The following is a 17,124-nucleotide window of genomic DNA, read 5'->3' on the forward strand; positions in this document are numbered from 1 at the left end:
TCAGTCAATCAAGTACAGTAACTCTATTCTACAATTGAACAATCGATTGCTGTGTAAATCTGACCATGACTGTTGTTGTACCAGTAGTGTAAGTAGTTGCTTTCTTAATTTCTTAGGTCCCAGCGGACAAAGCTGATTGGTTGAAATGACATCATTATAACCAGCTTACAACTAACCCGTTTCGGCCCCTGTAGTAAATAATAACAAGGCTCCAATAAGTACCACAATGAGACAATGAGTCTTGCTCTGCCATGTTCTGTAGCACAACAAGCTGAGCATGGTGAGTGCCTGTATGGAGATTACAATGAGCATTGGAGGTGTGGACTGTGGTGTCCAGGTACTGGACAACAAACTGACCTGCAGGATCCCCAAGAATCTCATCATCCCCAGTGAAGGGTCACCTGTCAGGGTGAGCTACTCTGCTTACTGGTTAACCTAATTGAACTTAACCCTTAGTTAACCATTATCATGCCTCTTCTATAGTAAACCAAACTGGGCCTTTAGTAAACAAGTTTTGGGTCAATTCCATTTAAATGAATTGGAATTAGAATTTCAGTTTACTTTGACTGAATTGGAATGGAATTGACCCCCAACCTTCTTATGGATAGGGGCAGTATTCAGAAGTTTTGATGAATGAGGTGCCCAAAGTAAACTGCACACTTCGTTATTTATCTCCGGGAATGAACATACTATTCTCTGTCTTAAATGTTTTAATTTATTTACATATTAGGGTACCTGAGGGTTGATTAGAAACGTTGTTTGACTTGTTTAGACTAAGTTTATTGGTAACTTTCAGGATTCATTTGTATGCATTTTGAACGAGTGAAACTGGTAGATTACTGAGTCAAGCGCGCCAACTAAACTGACATTTTTGGGGATATAAAGAAGGACTTTATCGAACAAAAGGACCATTTGTTATATATCTGGGACGCTTGTTATTGCAACCAGAGGAAGATCTTCAAAGTTAAATTATTTATTTTTTCGCTATTTCTGACTTTCTTGATGCCTCTGCTTGGTTGGAAAATGTATGTAATGTTTGTATGCGGGGCTCTGTCCTCAGATAATCGCATGGTGTGCTTTCGCCGTAAAGCCTTTTTTAAATCTGACAAACCGGCTGGATTATCAAGAATTTAAGCTTTTAAACAATGGATGACACTTGTATTTTCATGTTTAATATTACGAATTTTGTGTTTTGAATTTCACACTCTGCAATTTCATCGGATGTTGTCGAGGTGGGGTGCTAGCGGCACGCCTACCCCAAGTTAAAAGCAAGCCATCAATCCATAAGTAAACTGTTACTAAAGTAGTGATATAAAAACGAGGTCTGAGTGATATCCTTGTTTCTGTCCCAGGTGTCTGTGAATGGGCATGCCTATGAGGTGGGCACTGTGGTCTTCTTCAGCAACACTGTCAACACAGTGGGTGTGGTGATGGGGATCTTTGCTGCATTGTGCGTTGGCGCTGCCCTGACTTTCATCGCCATGAAACATGTGAGGAGGAAAAAGAAAGGTGAGAACCGTTACTGTCCATAGGATTTGCTACCATGAGATTACCTTGGGATTTGCTTTCATCTACCAGTACAGTTATTGGAGCTTAGTTTTATAACCCTGTTTCAGGAACTTTCCTGCAATGTAGGACATTTTAAACTTTTAGTGTATTTGAGGTTTAAATAGGCTTCTGAAGTTTGTAATTTCCACTTTGAAATTTCAGATTTGAGAAAAGTGTATCAACCTATACAAATATTCCATTAATTATAATCCACATAACAATATACATTTCCTGTTGCTGCAGAATATTTTTTCCTGCTGTAGCAAATGGCTCATATTAAGATCATACATTTGTACTCTCAAATTTGGACTCTTCAGACCAAAGGCCAGATTTCCACCGGTTTAATGTCCATTGCTCCTGTTTCTTGGACCAAGCAAGTCTCTCCTTTATTAGTGGTTTCTTTGAAGCAATTCGACCATGATTCACTCAGTCTCCTCTGAAGAGTTGATGGTGAGATTTGTCTCTTACTGGAACAATGTCAAGAATTTGTTTGGGCTGCAATTTCTGTGGCTGGTAACTCTAATGAACTTGTCCTCTGCAGCAGAGGAAACTCTGGGTATTTCTTTCCTGTGGCGGTCCTCATGAGAGCCAGTTTCATCATAGCGCTTGCTGGTTTTTGCACTGACATTTTTCAGATTGACTGACCTTCATGTCTTAAAGTAATGATGGACTGTCATTTCTCTTTGCTTATTTGAGCTGTTCTTGCCATAATAATGGACTTGGTCTTTTACCAAATAGGAATATCTTCTGTATACCACCCCTACGTTGTCACAACACAACTGATTGGCTCAAATGCATTAGGAAGGAAAGAAATTCCACAAATGTACTTTTAATAAGGCACACCTGTTAATTGAAATGCATTCCAGGTGACTACAGTACCTCCTGAAGCTGGTTGAGAGAATGCCAAGAGTGTGCAAAGCTGTCGTCAAGGCAAAATGTGGCTACTTTGACGAATCTAAAATATATTTAGATTTGTTTAACACTCTTTTTGGTTACTACATGATTCCATATGTGTTATTTAATATTTTTGATGTCTTCACTAGTATTATACATTGTAGAAAATAGTACAAATAAAGAAAAACCCTGGAATGAGTAGGTGTGTCCAAACTTTTGACTGGTACTGTATATTACTGGATAAATACACTATTTGCCTGATGACTCAAACTGAATTCTTCTGCTGCTCACTACATACAGTACTTCACTCTGAGGCTCCCATCGTTGAAGTTGTTTCTGGGGAAGTCAAAATGAGGGGTGTTGTACAAAACAAATTCATAAGCGATTGGATCATCTGTAACCAATCAACGGCAATGACGAATTTTCAAATGTCGCTTTACCCATGTGTGTTCTGTGTCCAAACTTTTGACTGGTACAGTATTTGACAATGTCATTAATTGTGTTGATTTAGAAATTTCAGCCAATGTAGAGACTCGTTTAGCAAGGATGTGCGTCCGCAGAAGAATAAGCAGCAACCCTGACCTATCCCCCACAGGTGACTATAGACGAGGTGAGACCTTTGATGTGATCATTCATTATGATTAATCAATCTTGTTATTCAAATTCACTCATCAATGTTTCCTCTGTACTCCAGACCTGTCCTCCCAGCCGAGCCAGACGACAGGCTCAGGAGGGATAATCTTCCATGGCCTGGTCTACACTGCCACCTTTGACCCCTTGGCCGTGCCTCTGATCTCAGTGGACACCCTGAAACCTGAGCTCCTGGAGGAGGTCAGAGACGTCCTGATCCCAGCCGACACTGTCAACATTCACCGCAACCAGATCATTGGCAAAGGTATGGATAGACCGGTCCCAGATTTGTTGGTGCTGTCTTGCCGACTCCTATTGTCATTGTCACGCCAAACTAATCGGGACCTCCTCAGATACTGAGAGAAGAAACATGTTTCTGGTAGTCAGCTTCAATTCATTAGAGTCCATCCATTTCTATTTCCACTCAATCACATGTTCATATTTTTTTCATTTACAAGTATGTAACTAGACTAGAGCAATATCCCCAAAAAACACTGATGTAATTTTGTTGTAATTCAGGTAATTTTGGGACTGTGTACCATGGCTACCTAACAGACAACAAGAACCAAGAACAGTTAATCCACTGTGCTGTTAAAGCATTGAACAGTAAGTTGATTATTTACATTTTGAGTCCTCTTGCCATAAACAACTATGCTCATCATTTGCTGAGTGTATATCCTGCTAGTTTCATGTAGAACAATGCTCTCTCTCGCTCTCTCTCGCTCTCTCTAACTCTCAGGGATCACGGCCCTGGAGGAGGTGGAGCAGTTCCTGAGAGAGGGCATCCTGATGAAGGAGTTTCACCACAACAACGTTCTGTCCCTGCTGGGCATTCTTCTGCCTCAGGAGGGGCTCCCCCTGGTGGTGCTGCCCTATATGAAATATGGAGACCTGCGCCACTTTATACGCTGTGAAAGGAGGGTAAGTCAGCCTATAGGGCCTTTCTTTGTCAAAGTAAATGGACAGAAATGCCAGATTTAACTGATACTTAACCTTTTTCACCAGTGTACTGCAGATTACTGCAAGTGCTTTGGTTTTATTAACTCTTGAGTATCCACCCCCTTTTTAAAATGTTCACCTAAAATGACATGCCCAAGTCTAACTGCCTATAGCTCAGGACCTGAAGTAACCACGTGAAAGGAAACACTTTGAAGTCTGTGGAAATGTGAAATTAATGTAGGGGAATATATATCACATCTGGTAACAGATAATACAAAGAAAAAAACATGCAAGAGAATGGCCATAATGTATTAATCCAGCCCAGGTGCAATTTAGATGTTGGCCACTAGATGGCAGCAGTGTATGTGCAAAGGTTTAGACTGATCCAATGAACCATTGCATTTCTGTTAAAAAAATTGTATCAAGACTGCCCACATGTACCTAATGAATTTATTAGTCACTTTTCAAGTACATAACTGTGCACTCTCCTCAAACAATAGCACGGTTTTCTTTCACTGTAATAGCTACTGTAAATTGGAGAGTGCAGTTAGATTAACAATAATTTAAGCTTTCTGCCAATATTAGATATGTCTATGTTCTGGGAAATGTTCTTGTTACAAACAACCTCATGCTAATCGCATTAGCCTACATTAGCTCAACCGTCCCGTAGGGGACCCACCGATCCTGTAGAGGTTTTAATGATATCTCACCAATGACTCCTGTGCTACTCTTTCTCTCCTCCTCCAGAACCCAACAGTGAAAGACCTGATTGGCTTTGGGCTGCAAGTTGCCAAAGGGATGGAGTACCTGGCCCAGAAGAAGTTTGTACACAGAGACCTGGCAGCTAGGAATTGCATGTAAGTCAAGGGCAGCCCTGTCACTCATACCTTTTGGACACGCCAACACACACACAAACACTCACTACTGACTCTAAACACACCCACTCACATACAATCATCATATACGCTGCTGCTACTTGGTTTATCATATATCCTGATACTAGACACCTTACCCCTATAAATACAGTGCCTACATATATCGAGCCAGTATCCCTGCACATTGTAAATATGGTACTGGAACTGACTGACCCTCTATATATTATGCTTACTTACTTTCTTCTGTTCTTCTTATTTGTATTTATTGTGTGTTTTTGTTCTACCTTATGTTATTTTTAGTGTTACATTGTTATTGATTACTGCATTGTTGGGTTTGAAGCTGGCAAGAAAGGCATTTCACTGTACTAGTGCATGTGACATTATAAGTTGAAACTAATGTAGAGACTATTTCTCAATCCAGGACCTGGCAGTCCCATCTTTAATATCTGTTTATTATCATCTATTATCTATGGTCTCTTTAGGCTTGATGAAACGTTCACAGTGAAGGTGGCAGACTTCGGCATGGCCAGAGATGTGTTTGACAAGGAGTACTACAGCATCCAGAACCACAGGAAGGCCAAGCTGCCAGTCAAGTGGATGGCCATAGAGAGCCTGCAGACACAGAAGTTCACCACTAAGTCAGATGTGGTGAGTGGACATGTCCTTAGTTAGCATACTCTGTATACTTGATCTGTCTTGACTCTAGCTCTTTACCCCTTGTCTTCACAGTGGTCATTTGGGGTCCTGATGTGGGAGCTGTTGACCAGAGGAGCTAGCCCCTATCCTGAAGTGGACCCCTATGACATCACTGAATTCCTGTTGAAGGGGCGCAGGCTTCACCAGCCACAGTTCTGCCCTGATGCCCTGTAAGTGTTTCTGGGCTTATTTTCTACCCCGTAAGCTAAGAATTTGAAAAAATTATCTCAGATGAGCTTGGTTGTTGATGGTGTTTGTTGTTTTGCTAGGAACTCTTGATTGTTGATGGCGGTTGTTGTTTTTCTAGGTACTCATGGTTGTTGATGGCGGTTGTTGTTTTTCTAGGTACTCATGGTTGTTGACGGCGGTTGTTGTTTTTCTAGGTACTCATGGTTGTTGACGGCGGTTGTTGTTTTTCTAGGTACTCATGGTTGTTGATGGCGGTTGTTGTTTTTCTAGGTACTCATGGTTGTTGATGGCGGTTGTTTTTCTAGGTACTCATGGTTGTTGGCGGTTGTTTTTCTAGGTACTCATGGTTGTTGACGGCGGTTGTTGTTTTTCTAGGTACTCATGGTTGTTGATGGCGGTTGTTGTTTTTCTAGGTACTCATGGTTGTTGACGGCGGTTGTTGTTTTTCTAGGTACTCATGGCTGTTGACGGCTAGTTGTGTGTTTTTTTTTCTAGGTACTCATGGTTGTTGACGGCGGTTGTTGTTTTTCTAGGTACTCATGGTTGTTGACGGCGGTTGTTGTTTTTCTAGGTACTCATGGCTGTTGACGGCGGTTGTTGTTTTTCTAGGTACTCATGGTTGTTGACGGCGGTTGTTGTTTTTCTAGGTACTCATGGTTGTTGATGGCGGTTGCTGTTTTTCTGGGTACTCATGGTTGTTGACGGCAGTTGTTGTTTTTCTGGGTACTCATGGTTGTTGACGGCAGTTGCCATTGCTCTACAGCTTCTCTGTCTTGGTTGTTGATGGCTGCTGTTGTTTCTCTACAGGTACTCAATCATGCTGGAGTGCTGGAACCCGGAGCCGGAGCTCAGGCCTGATTTCCACACGCTGGACCAGGAGGTGCTGGAGATCTGGTCCTGCCTGGAGGGAGAGCACTACATCAGCCTTAAGGTAACCTACGTCAACCTGGACCAGCCACGGCCCTACCCCGCCCCGACCGCCTCCGCTGACAAGGCTGAAGCCTCTTCTGGATCAGAGTCAGACAGCGTTATGTCCAACTGACTGGACCACACCAGAACTGACTGGACCAGACAGACCAGAACTGACGAGACCAGGACAGGGACAGTAGAGAGAGGTCAGAGGGCACGGATGAAAGGCTTCTCCTTTTCCTATCCACGCAGTATGCAGAAAGAATCTTGCAGTTCTGTTACTTGAGACTGGATTGGGAAGGAATAGAACATTGACTGTTGACTAAATTTGTCCAATTGTGTGAGCAATGACGCTGAATTTCAATGGAGTTTCCCCCACCTTGACTATATCATATTTTTGTGTACTTTTAATGTTTTTTAAAGGTAGGTTTTCAGTTGGAGAAATTGCATTTATGGGACACCAAGTGAACCCTCTCCATGTCTGAAGCACAGCTGTAAATATGAACAAATGAATGTAAATGTCTGAAATGTGGATATGTTATGCTGATTAATGACTATGATTTAAGCTTGACATTAATATGTTTAATAGGATGGATATAATATGTCAGATTTTGCTAACTTTTTTGCTATGGTTGCGTTTACACACTGATATTTTTGTCACTATTGGTCTTTCGACCGATCAGAATTGTGCTGCATGTGTAAACGCAGTATGCGAGATGGTCATTTGTGTTGATGATCATTTGATTTATGGTATGAAATATGTCCACTGACCAAACTGGTCAACCTTTCTGCATTTACACAGGCACCCCATTCCTAATATTTTTTCACTAACTAATTGGTCTTTTGGCCAAACAGATCTGAAAAAGATCTGATGTGAAAAGATCTGATGTGAAAAGATCTGATGTGATTGTCAAAAAAAACGAATTAGCAGCGGGAAAAATCTGAATTGGGCTGCCTGTCAACTCAGCCCTTGAGATTCACAAGGACACACTTCTGAGAGGATAGTTCAGTTAGCCATCCTTGTGAATGGGTAAGCTTTAAATTGCCCTTCCTCTTCAGAGAAAATCATAATAGGATTACTAATTGATACTCAGGGAGTCAACATATACATTTGTCTGGTTTGAGAAATAAACCTGTCTTTTATTAAAGGGAAAGTCTGGGATGCTGCATCCATTTTTGGACTTCTAAATGAATGATACTGTATATACCCATTGATTCTTAAAAAATACAACTTAGAACTGCCTTGTGAGCTTAGTTCAACTTTCACACCCCATCAGAACCATAAATATAAGCTTGTTTTACTCTATTGTTTGTAAACAAACACTGTATAGCCTCAAAATATGGTTAAAACTATACTTTTGATATCATGGATAGTCAGTCCTTGTATTCATAGCTTTGTTAGTGGTTAAAATTCTCCAGACCCATCCCTCAGCTGTTTACCAAAACAAGTAGGGGGTGGCTGCTTTGATGTTGTTTGAACTGCGGATTGCCCATTTTAACTCTGAGCTGAAGCATGCCCCTACTGCTTGTTAGTCTTTGAATCCATCACTAGAGGTCAGTAAAAACCTTTGTCATGAGTACTTTTGCTGCAGTAGTCTGCACATCATCAGACCAAGGTACACGCCAGACCTTTGTTACAACAATCTATGTTTCACACTACAATGCTTAAAGGAGATAAGAGGGATGTTTACTTTGCGTGAGGAAATGGTTATGATTGGCACTGGCAGACTGTAGTCTGTACTGAAATCTCAGGACACCCTATAGCCTTAGTTCTCTTGTTTATTTCAATCACTAGATGTGTAATCACCTCCAACTGTGTTTATCTTGTGGATTGTTTTAGTGACATCAATCAGAAAACACAAGTCTACGTTTGTATCAACATGAAGAAAGTAAAACATTAGATTTAACACAGCCAATCAGATGACTGGTTTCTGTACAGTAGCCATGAATACAGGTGTTCATGAGATATGTGTTTTGGGTTATTGCTTATACCGAAGGGTTTGAAGTATTTCACAGACTTCTGGGATCTCTTTCCTCTGAGCCTCCCACAGAGCAGAGCTGGAGATACTCTCACTGCAGAGATGATAATACGTTTACCTGTCATAAACACCAGCACACCGTGGAGCTATTGTAAAGAGCAGCCTCTTAATGTGCTATGTGTGTGTGTGTGTGTTTGTGTGTGCAAATGTGTTAGAGTGTTTATGTTTATGTTAACCTTTTCAATTGGGCACTCTTGAAAGCTTGCTCAGTGTTCTTCGAAAAGGAAAAGGTTGACAACCTGCGCTGTACACCATATTACAGTTTCATATTTTGACAGAATGCAACAATAGGTTAACTTTGGTATGAAGAGGCTTTTATGTAAACAGTTCCACATAATGTTCCACCGTGTTGTAGGCTACTGTTTTGAAATGTGCATTTCTACATGGTCCTTGAGACAAGTATTTTGTAATTCAATCTGGGATGGCGATCAGAGAAATGCTGTTAATGCTATAATGGTCGATGTACTAACTTCAATTTCCTGTTTGATTTACCAGGCTCCCCATCAGCTGACGCCAATGGTGAGAGCTAGTCTTACTGGGGTTCGACACATAATGGTGAGAGCTAGTCTTACTGGGGTTCGACACATAATGGTGAGAGCTAGTCTTACTGGGGTTCGACACATAATGGTGAGAGCTAGTCTTACTGGGGTTCGACACATAATGGTGAGAGCTAGTCTTACTGGGGTTCGACACATAATGGTGAGAGTCTTACTGTTCTAATGGTGAGAGCTACTCTTACTGGGGTTTGACACATAATGGTGAGAGTCTTACTGGGGTCTGACACATAATGGTGAGAGCTACTCTTACTGGGGTTTGACACATAATGGTGAGAGCTACTCTTACTGGGGTTCGACACATAATGGTGAGAGCTACTCTTACTGGGGTTCGACACATAATGGTGAGAGCTACTCTTACTGGGGTTCGACACATAATGGAAAAGACATTACTGACAAAATACTTTACAATTTACATACATTTAAAAACATGAACATGTAGTGTGTGTGTGTGTGTGCATCTATCAGTTACACATACGTGTCAGTACATACAACAAGTAGGTCGCATGCAGGAGAGGCGTTGTGCCATGAGGTGTTGCTTTATTTGTTTTTTGAAACCAGGTTTGCTGTTCACTTGTGCTATATAAGATGGAAGGGAGTTCCAGGCACTCATGACTCTGTATAATACTGTACACTTCCTTGAATCTATTCTGGACCTGGGGACTGTCAATAGACCCCTGGTGACATGTCTGGTGGTGTAAGCGTGTGTGTTAGTGCTGTGTGTAAGTTGACTATGCAAACAATTTGGATTTTCCAACACGTGAATGTTTCTTATAAAAACAAGAAGTGACAAAATCAATCTTTCTTCAACTCTTAGCGAAGAGAGACTGACATGTATAGTATTATTATTAGCACTCTGATTACAATGAAGAGCAAGACGTGCCATTCTGTTCTGGGCCAACTACAGCTTAACAAGTTTTTTCTTTGCAGCACATGACCATATGACTGGACAATAATCAAGATAAGATCAAACTAGAGCCTGCATTTCTTGCTTTGTGGAGTGTGGTGTCAAAAAAGCAGAGCATCTCTTTATTACAGACAGACCTCTCCGCATCTTTATAACCATTGAATCTATATGTTTTGACCATGACAGTTTACAATCTAAGGTAACACCAAGTAATTTAGTCTCCTCAACTTGTTCAACAGCCACACCATTCATTACCAGATTCAGCTGAGGTCTAGAGTTAGGGAATGATTTGTACAAAATACAATGCTCTGAGTTTTAGAGATGTTCATGACCAGTTTATTACTGAACACCTGTTCCAAAACAGACTGCAACTCTGTTAAGGGTTTCAGTGACTTCATTAGCTGTGGTTGCTGATGTGTATATGGTTGAATCATCAGCATACAAGGACACACATGTTTTGTTTAATGCCAGTGGCAGGTCATTGGTAAAAATAGAAAAGAGTAGAGGGCCTAGAGAGCTGACCTACGGTACACCACACTTTACATGTTTGATATTTATTAGAGAAGCTTCCATTAAAGAAAACCCTCTTAGTTCTATTCATAGCTCTGAATCCACAATATGGTTGAAAAGCCATAACACATACATTCTCTCAACAACAGGTTATGGTCAATAATATCAAAGGCTGGAGGGAGAATCTAACAGTACAACTCCCACAATCTTCTTATTTTCAATTTCTTTCAACCAATCAATCATTAGTCATTTGTGTCAGTGTAGTAGTACATGTTGAGTGCCCTTTTCTATAAGCATGCTGAAAGTCTGTTATTTTGTTTACAGAGAAATAGCATTGTACTTGGTCAAACTATTTTTTCCAACAGTTTGCTAAGAGCTGGCAGCAAGCTGATAGGTCTGCTGTTAGAACCAGTAAAGGCTGTTTTATCACTCTTGGGTAGCGGAATGGCCTTGGCTTCCCTCCAGGCCTGAAGACAAATACTTTCTCTAGACTCCGATTAAAGATATGACAGATAGGAGTGGCTATAGAGTCAGATACCATCCTCAGTAGCTTTCCATCTAAGTTGTCAATGCCAGGAGGTTTGTCATTATTGATCGATAACAATAATTTCCCCACCTCTCCCACACTGTCCTGTCAACCAGCCAAGAAAAGGTATTTGTACTCACGGAATGGTGATGCAGAGCTACTTTCCATCACTCCTGCAATGCTTTTTCTTCAGTGTTGTTCTTTGGGAGTAGCTAACTGTAGCACAAGCAGGTTAGTCTGCAGGTGAGGGACTCTTCAAAGGTTGGATGGTTGGAAGGGTGAGAGGGAGGGAGTAGCGCGTGGATGGTGGACTGAGCTGGGCTTGAAGTGAGTCTTCCTCAGAGCCTTCTCCGCACGTCCACTCTGCAGGTGGAGGAGAAGAAAGGAACACTGTCAGGGGCTTTCTGTTCTGACAGTCTCTATCCAGCCACCTGCACCATCCTTGGATTCAGGATCATTAATACTCAACATCAATAATTTACTGTGTTAAAGATGAGATATTTCCTCTATTCCTTCCCTGCAGGTATTGTCAAGGGGTTCACAACGACAAGCTAAGTTCAGACATGATCCAGAAGTGTGAGCTAAGAATGTAGCATTGCTTAAAGCTATTGATTTAACAGCATGTTACCTGAATTAATGGGGTTTTGCTATAAAGAGGTCATCTAATAGGGTCTAAAAGAAGGGGAAGGAGGGAATTGAATGCTATGTAATTGTAAATGATCCTAATGCTCTCCCTTCTGTTAGGATCAGTAGGCTTTCTGCAGTCTGCAGCCCCAGAGGGCCTCAGGACTCACGTGGTCCCCTGTAATACACTTCTGCTGAGTCCCTCTTTTCACCATACTTAAAGAGGACCTACTGTACAAGATGAATCAAAAGCAAATCATTTATTTATGCTTTTTTTTTTTGCATATTGGACCTCCAAGAAACAAAAGTGTCACTTGCCACATCATGATGATGATGTGTTTTAGATCATAGGATGGTGGCAAGTGACATTTTGCTGCTTGAAAATCAAATATCTTTACTTGACTGCAGACATGCAACAGACTTTGGGACTGAATCAACAATGGACCAATGAAGAAAATACCCCAAAATCGTTTTTGATTGGATTTTTCCTTTAAGACAAAGATAATCATTATTTCAGTTCATCTTTATTTAAATAAATAAGGGTGCATGTCAATCTTTGAGAGTATACTCTATTCATTGTCTGTCTGTGTATTCTGTTTACATGCAAATGTATTTGGCAAATAAAGGTGATTTTGATTCTGAGAGTGAAAAAGACTGATTCATGATTCATGATTTGAATAAGAATCACAATCATGTCATCCTCAGTATGTCTCATTACGTCGTTATCAAGCCTAGTTAATGCATAGTATTTCATTGCTTTGCCCTTTTCATGCTATATGATACTGCAGCATTGTAGCGAGTGATGACTGACCATGTTCAGTAGTTATGGCCAGACTCAACATACATACATTTTCTGGAATATATTAGAAAAACAGTAGAGGAGATGATGGTGCCTTAAGAGCAGTTTCAGTTCATTCTAAGTGTGTGAAGTTTCAGTGAGGCTGGTTGCAGTGCAGATCTGTATGGAGATGAAATATCAATAAGTTAGTTTGAAGCGACTCCCATCGGGCTCTGGCAGTGCAGTGGTGAAACCTTTGGCACACAGACAGGTCGTGAAGCCATCGTAGAGGAGATGTTACTGGAATTATTGATTCAGAATAATAGTGAGACAGCATAATCTTCAAAGACGTTTCAGCTTAGTCAGACTTAGAAAATGTTATAGAGATTATAAAGCATGGCACCATAGGCTTATAATATGAGCAAGCATTATTTTGACACCTTGCCGAATTAGTAAAATCATGTGAATCCTGCACTTCAAGGATAATAGATGCGTTTTGGTCCATGTGTACTGCCCACCACTATCACTGCCTCCTTGTGTCTAGCAAAATATATATATTTGTACATTGTGGCATCATAAGCCCAAGTCTGGACCTCTTGCCTGAGACCTTGGTGTAGGCTACTAGCCTTCTCGTCTTCAAATCAAATCAAATTTATTTATATAGCCCTTCGTACATCAGCTGATATCTCAAAGTGCTGTCTTTCTCTGTATTTCTCCTTGTCCAAGGACTTCATCTCTTCCGGAGTCACTGAATTTCATCAGGACACTTGGAAGACTGTTTTCTCTCAAGACCCACCATGACAGCATCCCCTGGTCTTTTCCTCATCAAACACTATCCCAGTAGACAAACACTGAGGATAATGCTGAGGTCCCCAGACAGTCAGGATAATGCTGGGTTCGCCAGACAGTCAGGACAATGCTGCAGAATCCCTCTTCTGTGACTGTTCCTTGTTACACACATGTAATGTCAATGACATTCGTTAGTGGTTCTAGATGGATTACACACTTCACAGCATGATAGAGGATCAAATCAAATCACATTTTATTTGTCACATCCCCGAATACAACAGGTGTTACCGTGAAATGCTTACTTACAATGCTTAACCAACAATGCAGTTCAAGAAATAGAGTTAAGAAAATATTTACTAAATAAAGTAAAAAATATAATAAAACGTTACACAATAAAATAACAATAATGAGGCTATACAGGGGTACCGGTACTGAGTCAAAGTCCAGGGATACAGATTAGCCGAGGTCATTTGTATATGTAGGTAGGGGTAAAGTGACAACATATAGATAATAAACAGCAATCATCACCATGGTGGTTTAATATAATAACATAATATTAAAGTGCTACCCACAAACATCTAGAGATAAACCAAATGGAAGTACCCTTATGAAAAAAAGATTGTAGTATAACTCCAGTTGGAGTACAGTATAACTACAGTCAGGGTGCAGTATAACTCTAGTTAGAGTGCAGTATAACTGAGGTATGCTGCAAATACTGTGTCCAAAATACCACCATTTTTTTTACTGCAGTAATTTTGCAGTTTAATAGCAGTTAGAGTGCAGTAGAACTGCAGTTCAACAGTTATTATTCCAAAATACCACAGTCGACTGCAGTTACTGCACTTTTACTGCAGTTTCAAAACTGAAATATTTTTGTAAGGGTACACGTAGCATAAAAAAACACAAAGTTGGATTTCCCATCATTATCAATTATTTTCAATGGTTGTTTCTTTTGGGTGTACAGCTCAACAATGTCTGAGAACTTGGATGTGCTGCGCTGCACCACACTGGCACATAATGGCCCCAGGAAAAAGAGAGAGGATTCTAGAGAATTGAAACTCTGTCGGGCCTTTGTTAAGGTTCACCTTGCCTTGGAGCTGTTTTGAATTGGTTGTGTGTATCATATGTAATGAGGCTCTGGGACTTTGTGTGGTTTTGAACGTTTCTATCACTACTTAATCGACATCGCTGGAGTTTTGGTTTTCCAGAATCAGTTTGTCTACAAGTCTGTCTGCTAGGAGAGAGATAGGGAGAGGATGCAACAGTAAGAAGGTGGTTTATTTGATGCGGATATTATGCATGTACTGTATGCTTCATGCATGTGTGCCCTGCACTCTGACATGTACTTTAAATGTGGTGTACCATTCGCATCGTTCACATCAAATATACTGTAACAGAGACTGCATAATGTAACTGTCTACAGCTGGTACAATAGCCCAATATATAATTAATCCTCTACATCCTCTTTCAATGTCTGATCACATTTATGTCAGCGGAAATAATATATTTTGGGATGTTGAATAACCAACCTGCCTCCGGACTGAAGGAACATTTTATTTCAAGGTCCATTTTGTACTTTCCTCAGAAGAAAACGTTCTGAAGAAAATGGACACCAAGACAAGTTTAGGCATCTCGATAGCTGATTTTTCTGACAATAAAGTGCATGTCAGCTGCAAAATTTAGTTTAATACTAGTATTGGCTTGACGCCTGTCCTCTCTCTTCTCGTCTGTGTGCTTTGATGCCTTTTTCACCTACTTGTTTTTTAAATTCAATTAGCTATTTATCCTTGAGCCTGTGTATCAGCTGCAGACACCTGAATGGAAGTTTTTTTCCGCTCTCTCGACCTACAGTATCTCCTCCATTGTTACCTAGTATCCAGGAGACGATTTCAAACTTTGAAAGGTCAGAGAGAGAGCGAGCGAGAGAGAGAGAAAAAGATGGTATGTGTGTTCTCTTCCTGCTCTGCCAGTGAATGTGTCCACAGATGAGGAGAAAAGAAAAAAAGTATTTGCAGAGCAGTGAAAGAGGCTTTGGAGACTCAAGGCCATGCAAGGCACATAGCGGACTGTGCCTGTTAAAACAAGAGTGCATTTTTATCATGCTGCAATTCACTTTGCCACAATGTCCGACTATGAGGATAAAGGAAACGCTCAGGACATGTTGTGCCTTTCAGGAGTCATGCCAAATTGCTCAAAGACATAGCTACATACATGATGTTTACATACATGATGTTTAATTTGAGATATTTTACATATGACACACGATTAAGGCAGTTTTTTCCTTGTTAACTGACATTGGTGATAATACAGTACATACAAGTAGACAGGTTGTCTCACTTAAAACAAACAAAAAGACAGACAGATACACACAGGCAGAAAATAGCATCATTTTTTTCTCTGCCCGGAGCGAGATTCTTCCAGCACAAAACAACAATACCCCTATGAGAAGGGGGCGAGTGAAGGAGGGGGAGAGAGGAAGAGGGTTAAGGAGGGAGGGAGAGAGCGAGGTGGGAGATAGAGAGGAAGGACAAAGAGAGCAAGAGAAGAGACAGGGAATGATAGCGAAGGAGAGAGAGTGGGGGAGAGGTTGGAGGGGGTGAAAGAAGGTGGAGGGAGAGATAAGAGAGGGGGGGTTAAAGAAGGGGTAAAGAAAGACAGAAGGTAGAGAGAGTGAGGTAGAGTGAGTGTAGAGAGAGAGCGAGGGTAGAGAGCGAGTGTAGAGAGAGAGAGGGATAGTGAGGGTAGAGAGTGAGGGTAGAGAGAGTGAGAGTAAGGGTAGAGAGAGAGAGAGTGAGGGTGGAGAGAGAGACTTCTGTCTGGAGAAAGAGTTTGTGAGTTTATGTCTGTCTGTTTGCCTGCCTGTCTGCCTGCCTGTCTGTGAGTGGATATGTCTGCCTGCCTACCTGCCTGTCTGGCTCCCTGTCTGAATCTTCACCAATTTACCCATTGCAGCTTTATCAACTACTTTTTTGCCTTCAATGCAATGTAGTGACTGTATATCTATGCGCCAATATCCTGTCTGTGGAGGCGGGAGAGAGGAGAGCGCGAGGTGGAGGTGGGAGAGAGGATGAGAGAGCTTGGAGGGGGGAGGAGGGAGCGACAGAGAAGGGGGAGAGAGAGGGATAGGGTGAAGGAGGGGGGAGAGAGAGAGAGAGAAAGAGAGAGAGGAGAGAAGGGAGGAAGAGAGATATAGAAGAGAAAGCGAGGGGGTCGTTTACCAATTTACCCATTGCAGCTTTATCACCAACTCTTTTGCCTTGAACACAATGTATTGACTTATACAAGGTATTGACACATACAGTATCTTTTGGCATTGAATGCAATGTATTGACTTATACAAGGTATTGACACATACAGTATCTTTTGGCATTGAATGCAATGTATTGACTTATACTCCATTGACTTATGTGCCAAAGTAAACAGTGGTATAAAGCAAACACAGTGGTTTAGAAACTCCAAAACTCTTGACACATGGAGGAGAATATGAGAGGTGAACAAAGGTCATTGAAGAATACAGGAAACACCTAAATGACCTGTGTCAGATCCAGTTGGCTGGAAATAGAGACAAAAGTTACTTGGCCTTTAGTATGCAATTTGAGAGAAAATAAACTATTTGCAAATAGATTTTAAACTCAGCCTTGGTAAGTGATTTGACGTGGGAGTGTAGATCATCAACAACTTTACTCCAGAGGGATCAGTGTTGCACAGTTTTCAGCA

The 17,124-nt window shown here is 41.1% G+C and overlaps 1 protein-coding gene across 2 annotated transcripts in view; it reads left to right on the forward strand.

Annotated features, from left to right (window-relative positions):
* LOC112247053 (macrophage-stimulating protein receptor-like) overlaps nucleotides 1-8,587 on the forward strand; it is a 28,085-nt gene extending 19,498 nt beyond the window's left edge. The window contains exons 12-21 of one of the 2 annotated variants that reach the window (XM_024415699.2): nucleotides 263-409; nucleotides 1,353-1,509; nucleotides 2,954-3,037; nucleotides 3,137-3,337; nucleotides 3,592-3,678; nucleotides 3,812-3,993; nucleotides 4,759-4,868; nucleotides 5,369-5,534; nucleotides 5,616-5,752; nucleotides 6,579-8,587. In XM_024415699.2, the coding sequence (XP_024271467.2) occupies nucleotides 263-409; nucleotides 1,353-1,509; nucleotides 2,954-3,037; nucleotides 3,137-3,337; nucleotides 3,592-3,678; nucleotides 3,812-3,993; nucleotides 4,759-4,868; nucleotides 5,369-5,534; nucleotides 5,616-5,752; nucleotides 6,579-6,813 (1,506 nt within the window). In that variant the 3' untranslated portion in view covers nucleotides 6,814-8,587. Of the gene's footprint in view, nucleotides 1-262; nucleotides 410-1,352; nucleotides 1,510-2,953; nucleotides 3,053-3,136; nucleotides 3,338-3,591; nucleotides 3,679-3,811; nucleotides 3,994-4,758; nucleotides 4,869-5,368; nucleotides 5,535-5,615; nucleotides 5,753-6,578 lie in introns of both variants that reach the window. The other variant, XM_024415698.2, reaches the window with a different exon arrangement.
* The last annotated feature ends 8,537 nt before the right edge of the window (nucleotides 8,588-17,124 follow it).

The sequence above is a fragment of the Oncorhynchus tshawytscha genome, linkage group LG02 (assembly GCF_018296145.1).
Source record: "Oncorhynchus tshawytscha isolate Ot180627B linkage group LG02, Otsh_v2.0, whole genome shotgun sequence".
Lineage (NCBI taxonomy): Eukaryota > Metazoa > Chordata > Actinopteri > Salmoniformes > Salmonidae > Oncorhynchus > Oncorhynchus tshawytscha.